The following is a 9,444-nucleotide window of genomic DNA, read 5'->3' as shown; positions in this document are numbered from 1 at the left end:
CGGCTGAGCGATCCACGTGAGCACGCCACGAGACGTGCTTCGCTTCTCTCATCATGCACTAAGCAAAAGGCCTCACTTTCCTGACGCTCTCGCTCGCTTCGAGCGTCAAACGTTTGAAGTGTTCGTTACGAGTGAGGATGGTATCCACACACGACACGAAATAGGGGTTTGGCGGGGAGCGCCAGGACTGCCTGGGCTACAGCCGTTGGCACAATACTCGGCGTGTTTGATCCTCAGCAAAAGTCGGTGCGTTCGCAAAGGTTAGTTAGAAACGATGTCTTGAGCCGAGTTTAAAGTCGCTTCAGCATGCCTCTCCCCATTCCAGCGATGTGGTGTCACGACCAACACTCCGCCCAGTTCGCATCGAAGACACAGCAATGTGGTGTCACGACCAACACTCCGCCCAGTTCGCATCGAAGCCACAGCAATGTGGTGTCACGACCAACACTCCGCCCAGTTCGCATCGAAGCCACAGCAATGTGGTGTCACGACCAACACTCCGCCCAGTTCGCATCGAAGACATAGCAATGTGGTGTCACGACCAACACTCCGCCCAGTTCGCATCGAAGCCACAGCAATGGGGTGTCACGACCAACACTCCGCCCAGTTCGCATCGAAGCCACAGCAATGTGGTGTTACGACCAACACTCCGCCTAGTTCGCATCGAAGCCACACTAAGAAGTGGCCACTTCCCATGGAGTCATCCACCACGGCCACTCGTGGTTCTACACCAGCTGGAGACTGGAAAGACTTCTACCGGGGACGTTGGACAGGTGTCAAGTGCGTAAGACTTCCTCCGCGTGTTTAAAGGGCATAATGGAACACCGTAAATAGCATTCTCACAAAGTCTTCCATAAGTGTTCACTTTATCAAGGCCGCATACTGCGCGATACACGTTAAAATCACACAGTCCATCGAAGAGTTCAACCCACTCGCCCGGAAGCACTCAGAGCTCAACTCACCCACATCCACCTAAAAAGCTCAACCTGTTCATCCAGATGCGATTAAAGAGTCCAGCTCCTTTACCCGGACCCCCTCAAATTCAATCCACTCACCCGAACCCACTCAACGAGCTGTGCCCACTCGCCCAAGGCCCGCCGCGTTCAGAGTTCCAGCCAGCCACCCGGCCGCTCTCGGAGAGGTCGGCCCACTCACCCGGACCCTCTCGAAGAGCTCGGCGACGCCGTGCAGGAAGCGGTCGAGCTGGTTGGACTCCACTGTGCCCAGCTGCGTCAGCCCGCCCGACACCTTGATGTACGAGTCAGCCACATCTGCCGGCGGGGGCAGGACGGCGTCACACGACACGGCGCGCCGGGGTGAACACACTGGGCACCTGGGGTGCTTAGGTTGTTTTTGCATCCTCCACCGCGGCTTGGCACATTTGTCTGGGCAACTTTAGCAGCGTGACGTGTCAGACTCACACACTTAAGGCTACAATGCAATGCCGGCACACCAGGCTCATAGCGTCATCATTTTTCACCACTATCAACGTCAGCACTTCCAACGTTGCAGGTCGTTTATCCCAGGCATCGAATGCAAAACTCACTCGGCAATCGCATTTCCGCTTCAGTCGCGCGTTATTCGGGCGACCTTAATAACTATAACCAGCCTCCTCGGCTACCCCTTTTCGTCCCACGCTCCAAGTGAACAAACACATACCCTTCCCGTCCCATCCATCAGACCTACTTTTGCGTGCGCGTGTCACGCGGTCAGCGCGGTGCGTGGCCTCCTTGATGTGCTCGTGGTAGACGATGACGAAACTCTTCTCGTGGTCGAAGAACTCGTCCACGTCGCGCTGCGTAGCCTGCAGTAGAAGCTCGTCGGTCGTCTTAGCGAATGACTTGACCAGGCCCTCCAAACGTTCCTTACGGTTCTTGCCTCGCACAGATAGCTGCCAGCCCGGGCAAGGTCAAGGTCAGCTTCGTCGCCACTGTTTTACGGAAGGATTTACACTGTCTTTATTACCACGAATGGCGTAATTGTTCGGGCTGTCGTTCTCGTCTTGTGCGTTAGTATGTGCACAAGGTTTCGTCTTTTGCGCTGAATTTCGCGCTCTTCCTCTTCCGGCTAGCTCAGGTGGCAGACCACTGGGCTTGCATTAATATAAACCTGGTTCAAATCCAAGCAGTTCCAAAGGGATAATTCGTGACGCGTGCATGGCTGAGGGGTTTTCATCAAGTCCCCAGGGCTCCGTACCACCTGACGACGACCGGAGAGTTAACTAGCTGAAACGTTATGTAAATACTAACACACCACACGAGGACGACAGTGCGAACAAGTCTTCCACCCGCCGTCGTTACTGCCACGGTTACCGTCACGGCCCCGGTCACGGTCACGGTCACGGCCCCGGTCACGGTCACGGTCACGGTCACGGTCAACGTCACGGTTTCTCAGTATCCGCCCCTGTCAGGGGTTCGTGTTCTGGCCGATGCTGATCGGGAGTTTCGGCGCGCACCGACGTCGGAGGTCATTTTGCGCCCCGCTGTCGGTCTGCTGTCAAACAGCGCTATATCTCGACGAGAACGGAGAAACTATAGCCGAAATTAACGTCTGCAATAAATTAAATTAACTGATTCAAGTTTGTGTAACACGGAGTCGTTTCCCAAAAGTCGCCATAAGTCGATGGCTAAGCCTGTCGCCCGAAACGACGAGATCGCTTCACCACGCAATTGAACACGAGCAGAGCACGTGACGAAGTCACCGGCGCGCTGCATCTGGGACATTGGGGTCCTTCTCATTGGGCCAAGGTCACCGGCCTGGCAATAAGCCGCGGATATGGCAATCGCATGACAACGCAAGGACACGGCCGGGCCAAATACCAGAACAGCAGACAACACTCCGGAAAAGCGCTCATTGTAATGACAGCTCTACCTTACAAGCAGCCACGAAGCTAGCGCATCTGAGCGAAAAGCGCGAGTTAAACGCACGCCTCATTGGCTGCTCGGCTTGTGTAACGATAAATTCACAACGCCGAACAACTCACGTCCTGGTCGTATTCTAAGAAGACCTTGAAGTTGTGGTCCTCCCGGAACACGGGGTGTGAAGCCAGGCGGGTCAGAAACGTCTCGTGCATGGCCACCGTCTTCTTGAAGGTGGCCAGGTACTCCCTGGGCAGACGGTAGTTAGCAAAGACGAGCTGCCTGTTGCGAGGCATGTGCTAGCGAGCTAACCAAATAAGGCCTGGATAGACTCGCATCACAAAACATGGCTGACGCAAATTTCGCCGACAAAGAACGTTGATTAGTGCAGATCATGCCTGAAAAAATCCCACGACAATTTTGCAAACGATGTCACAGCGTGCACAAACGCCACACTAAAGAGAAGAGACGCTGGTGATGGTGATGCCCTACGAAATTATTATGAAAAGTGCTGCAGAAAAGCAACAGGAGGTACAACAAATATCAAAACAGTAAAGCACACAAAAAACAGGCAACAACATCTTCTCAACACACCTGTCTGTCCATCCGACGACATCAGCTGCCACTGACCTAACACAAAATGTTTGCGCTACTGCCTTTACCTAAACGCGTCGTTTTCACGTCATGTAAGCTCCATGGAGTAACATGGATGATCGTGAGCGATACAACACACGCCTGGTAAAGCAGAGCGCATCCATCCCAAACAGCGCCTCATCGGCGGCGCGTGCTGCGCGGTGCGTCACCCACTGTTCCAACTCCTGCTTCATCTTGTTGAACTCCTCCTTGGTCATGTTGCCCTCGCCCTCGCCCAGCTTCTGCAGTTTCTCGCGGGAGGCGTCGAAGTCGGGCCGCGGCGGTGCCGGCGGTATCTGTGCCGCCACACGAGGCAGACCAGTTATCCAGCCCGTCGCCCCGTACCACGCGCGGCCAGAGCCCATCTGGACGACCCAGGGTATCACTCCGCGAGAGGATCTTCATCAACAACTGATGACGGCTCACGGCACGTGCTTACAATAGTGAAACAATATGTGCCGAGAACGATCGAGACAGCTGATCGATCAGCCACTGGCCGAGACGGGGTGTCTGCCCTGCCCGATCCGCCACTGGCCGAGACAGCGTGTCTGTCCTGAATGATCCGAAAATGGCCAAGACAGGGCGTCTGTCCTGGCTGATCCGATAGCGACCGAGACAGGGTGTCTGTCCTGACTGATCCGACAGCGACCGAGACAGGGTGTCTGTCCTGACTGATCCGACAATAGCCGAGACAGGGTGTCTGTCCTGACTGACCCGACAGTGACCGGGACAGGGTGTCTGTCCTGACTGATCCGACAATAGCCGAGACAGGGTGTCTGTCCTGACTGACCCGACAGTGACCGAGACAGGGTGTCTGTCCTGACTGATCCGACAGTGACCGAGACAGCGTGTCTGTCCTGCCTGATCCGACAATGGCCGAGACAGGGTGTCTGTCCTGCATGATCCGACAATGGCCAAGACAGGGTGTCTGTCCTGCCTGATCCGACAATGGCCGAGACAGCGTGTCTGTCCTAGCTGAGATGGCTGTTTCATGGAATTCACGGATCTTGTTGCATGACGGTTAAGTCATAGAGATTAAATTTCACTTACATCACGCAAAATGGGCTGAATCTTTGCTACTGTGTAGTAAACACCGGGACGTAACGCCATGCCAATGCTAATTTTTTATCGGTAATTTCTGTGGCGTCACCGGCTGACACCAGCAGGCGTCCGCGTCACTCACGATGAACCCCGAGTAGTCGGCGCTCTCCTCCAGCGCGCTATGCAGCCAGATGAACTCCTCGTGTTGGCGTACCACCGAGAACTCCGGCTTGGCGAACGACGACAGCGAAGTCTGCGGCAACCAACCACACGTTGGCCGGAGGGCGGAAGCCCTGAGCGTGAGCCTTGCCGTGGCAGTGGAGGCCACGGTGGCCGGAATAGAACGGAAGCGTGGCAAACGCGGAGGTAGCGTTCACATCCCATTCTGCTATCCATGCGCGCCAGCGGAGAAGAAAGCTGCCCACGTACCGCGTTACATTTCGAAACATCCAACACAGTGGTGATGATGGAGCCATGGTGGATGATTGAGTCTAACATGATGATGGAGAAGGGGTGAATGATGGAGCCTATCATGGTGGTGGAGCGGTGGTGGTATGGTGGTAGGGCGCTCGTCTCTGGACCTGTCGGTCCTGGGTTCGGGTCCCGGCCATACCACTACCGCATCCCACATGGTACCTAACAAAAACATAGCGCCTCGAAAGGACCCCGACACCTGTGGAACGTAAAGCCCCACTCCCTATTATTACCACCATGTTCATCTTTATATACAGGCAAAGTCAGACCTGCTGGCTGCGCGCGACGCTTGTCACTAACCTTAGTGTGCACGGTGAACTTGACCTTGTCTCGCTCGCTGAGGGCGTCCGATATGTCCACGTGCAGCTGACTCTCCACGCCGCCTGCATTGTCAGAACGGTCCGCCTGCGCGAATGCACGGATCGAAAGCACTTTGTGTGAAACGTCGACAACTTCGAGCCAATCTTCGTTCAACACGTACTTTAGGTCTTATGAAGCGCACCTCCTTCAATGGGTTGTCCCGGCAAAACGTAACAGGGTATGGAACGAACACAACCAACAAAATGCTAAGACTTGCCTTCAATGGGACGTCCTTCATATTATCAGTATCTTCATTAGCAGGTTCCTCCAACATCTCCAAGCAGCTTTTATCTGAAAAGCACAACACAGATAAAACGCGACTCCCCCGAGCCGCCTTGTTGAAAAGGGTATTGCGGTGCCCGAGACGTGGACGCCGACGTCTTTGATGTCCACGAAATGAAAAACACTGCACCAGGGTATTGTCCAATGTAAGAGGATATTGCCAAAGTGATAATACCATGAAGCTATATTAGCGTCAGTAACATGAGCGTGATACCGTAATAAAAAGCTGAGCATTTTTCCTCTCGCTTGTCAGTGGTCTGAACGGCGGTCAGACGACAGTCAGTACAAGACCGGACCGTCCGCCGCAGACCGACTGTCGTGCGGCGCTGGACAACGGTGGGTGACCCGTCTCGGATTCGATCAGCGGGCTGCCAGCGGCGGGTGTGGCCCATTACCCGGGGGACCATGGGACAGCTGCAGTCGGGTGTTGCCTATTACCCGGGGGCCACGGAACAGCTGCAGTCGGGTGTGGCTCATGACCCAAGGGGCACAGGACAGCTGCAGTCGGGTGTGGCCCATAACCCAAGGGGCACGGGACAGCTGCAGTCGGGAGTGGTCCATAACCCAAGGGGCACGGGACAGCTGCAGTCGGGTGTGGCCCATGACCCAAGGACTACGGGACAGCTGCAGTTGGGTGTGGCCATGATCCGGGAGCCACGGGACAGCGGCAGTCGGGTGTGGCCCATAATCCAAGGGGCACGGGACAGCTGCAGTCGGGTGTGGCCCATGAACCAAGGACTACGGGACAGCTGCAGTCGGGTGTGGCCATGATCCGGGAGCCACGGAGCAGGGGCAGCTGTTTCCCGCATGTCCAGTCTGGTGATGTAAGCACGCCGAGAGGAAACTGGCAGACGGGGCAGGCGTGCTGCAGCTATATACCACGTAAACAACATAGTGTACGCCTAACGCCGCCGTATCAGCTGAGGTCAACGGCGTTGCGCACGTTTGGCCCAGTCTGGCAACACATCAGATATCCCCACTGGGTTTCCACCATCGCGGAGTATATCCTGGCTTTCAGAGTGACAGCCAGTGTCATAAAAAGGAAGTTGCTGAGGTCCCCTCCAGCTGTCATTTAAAGCCATCAAGAGTTGGTGCATGCCCATGGCTCATAGACACACTCTAAGAGTACAACATCCCGTTTTCAGCTGTTGCTGGTGTAATGTGACAGCTGTTTGATGTTGACTTGGGAAATCACTGTGTCTCACCCAATGTTATGGGATCAACACAGCTGTTATGAACCACCTACAGAAAAAGCCATGTCAGCAGAAGTAAATTTTGATCACTACTGCCTGCTACATATGCACTAGTCTTTGCACCAATCATTGCCCTTCTGTACAACACCTTTCTTTGATGACATATGGGCTTTGTGATGACATTGGAGCTGGACAGCCCCATTTTAGCAGTCTCATTTGTTGCTATCAAAATGGCCCCCAAAATGTGAGTTAGTAGTCTTTGGGTAGGCTATACATAGAAACAAGTTGACATTTTTGATAACAGAACATCTAACTTGCACAGGTAATACACATAAGCCACTAGGAAGACAGGTTGCATTTTGATATTCCCAGGCAGCAGTAATAGCAGTGCATGGTGTTTTTACGTTATATTTGACTAAACCAAAGACCGAGAGGACCACCACATGGTGCATGTGCTCTGCCCCTTCCCACTGACTACACATCACAGAACATACATGCACACCAGAATAAAAATTATATGAATAATCAATCAAGCACACAAAACCAAATAGCACAGCAGACAAATTATAAAAACTTACTAATCCAACACTGAAGAACAAGGTGATAAAATACCTTTGATAGGATCCAGAAACAGAATGTATTCTAGCAGTGAAATGTCAACATTTCATGCTTCTGTTATTTGGTATTCGCTAGTTGATTGTAGTGAGTGGTATGAGTAAATGTTGGATGCTATGTTGTAAAATCAGGTTATGTCATGAGTCATATTGATATTCTCCCTCATTTGGAGCCCTGTAATATACAAATAGCTTGTTGCACATATAAAAACACCTAAAATATAGCCAGAAGATGCTCAATTTATCAGGAGGTGCACACACCATAAACATTGCTTGCAGAAATTCCATTGCTGGCCAAGTGAAATTTACCTTGGCATTCTGAGTTTTTCTTGCATGGTGGGATACTAATCACAGGCATATGCATATTTAGTTTTTTCTGACAGGTGTGCTTGTTTTTCAGCTCATATAGTGAGTTGACAATGCAAGTATGTGAATTTACTTGCATAATAACCCCTCACACTGATCATGGCTGGAAACTGCAAAATCTCATGCTGGCAGCCAGGATCAAACCTTAAACTTCTCTACTGTCCATGTGGGAACACTCTGTCCACAAGGGTATACCATGCTAAGCATGGCTAGGTAGGTAGGTGGTACTTATTTGGAGAGTAGTATGGTGCAGCTGCCTGATCATTTAGCACTCATTTGACATCCAGGCCATTTGAGATGCATTGATAGGACAGGGCTATGTATTATCACCATTTTCAAAGTACATTAAGCCCTCAGAAAGAAGAATCATATGGTGTTACTTCTAGTATGATATAGAAATAGTAATGTGTGCAATATTTTCATGGGATATAGCTATTTCAAGCACATTCAAACTGAGCAAAGGAGTAATATGAGAAGAAGGTGGCAGAGATAGCTGCTTCTAGCCATTATTCAACAGCACTGAAAAAGCATAGTAGCTAGAAATTTACAGAGATTCAAATTCACATTTCACATTCATTCACATTCACACAAATTCAAATTCACATTCACACTACTTTCTTCATCTCTTAAGGCTTCTGAAAGCATGCAGGCTTCCTATGCCCGCTTATTCCCAGAGTTAGGCATTTTGAATGGCTTGACAGTGCAGGAGAAGATGTTTATCATACTAGGCCAAATGTATTGTTATCCATACATTACCTACCTAGCATGGAGTACAGTAATTATTGTATACAATAACTAAAGAGGCAATTTAGAGCGCTTTATAGCTATTTGCTTTGTTCACTTTCCGTCGCAGTCTAGCAGATAGAATTTGCTCGGCACTAGCTCCAAAGAGGAGATGGCGCACGTTCGGAGAAACACCACCAAAAGCAACAGCCTGTATCATGATCTGACGACGGATCTGTCTACTGGCAATCTCCAGACCCCGTTCCCCCCCCCCCCCCCCGTGAGCTTGCACATCTTGCAGCATGAATATAACCCACATGTTACCAATGTATATTGACATTAACTGAGGCAACCTACCAAGAAAAATAAACAAACAACCAAAACCCACAACACGCGCACCCACCACCCGCCGCACTCACCCTTCTCAATTGCCTCACTCCCACAAACATTAGTTTGAGCCAAGTGCGCCGTAAATGACGTGCTGAAGATTGCAATTATTTTGGGCAAAACTATTTCACCGCCATCTCCGCAAATGTTGCGGTTCTACAGATGTTCTTAGCTATAGCTGCCTAGCTACTAAAACTAACCAATTGAAACACCAATACCAATCTGCATGTGGGCTAGCGCTTCCTTATTAGTCTTACGACATTTGACTTTGATCGCTAATTGTCCCATGGTTTCCTCAGATTAACACGGTTTCCATGCAACCGCAGATGGCTGCGACAGGCTTATATTATTTTGGAAATTAAGCTGGCACCCGTCCAGTGTGTCTAATATAATTACTCATCTTTGACCTCCGATCGAAGTTATTAATTATATAATGCCACCTTTTCACTCGAGGCTTCAATTCCATCAGACGTAAAGAACAAGGGCAGGGGTGGAACTTCGTGTTTTTTATTG

The 9,444-nt window shown here is 51.2% G+C and overlaps 1 protein-coding gene across 6 annotated transcripts; it reads right to left on the bottom strand.

The window, feature by feature from the left end:
- Nucleotides 1-1,155: 1,155 nt before the first annotated feature.
- Nucleotides 1,156-8,989, bottom strand: LOC119102442 (sorting nexin-32; the record flags this gene model as incomplete). 6 transcript variants are annotated; one of them, XM_037225827.1, is given in 9 exon segments in its annotated part: nt 1,156-1,271; nt 1,687-1,891; nt 2,984-3,107; nt 3,666-3,787; nt 4,675-4,785; nt 5,307-5,411; nt 5,584-5,657; nt 7,454-7,630; nt 8,902-8,942. In XM_037225827.1, coding segments are annotated over 7 exon segments (840 nt in total), but the record flags the coding sequence as incomplete, so codon positions are not given.
- Between the last annotated feature and the right edge of the window lie 455 nt (nt 8,990-9,444).

This window comes from Pollicipes pollicipes, unplaced genomic scaffold (genome assembly GCF_011947565.3).
Source record: "Pollicipes pollicipes isolate AB1234 unplaced genomic scaffold, Ppol_2.1 Scaffold_2555;HRSCAF=2994_pilon_pilon_pilon, whole genome shotgun sequence".
NCBI lineage: Eukaryota > Metazoa > Arthropoda > Thecostraca > Pollicipedomorpha > Pollicipedidae > Pollicipes > Pollicipes pollicipes.
Note: the sequence above shows the minus strand (reverse complement) of the source record. Positions and strands in the feature narration are given on the sequence as shown.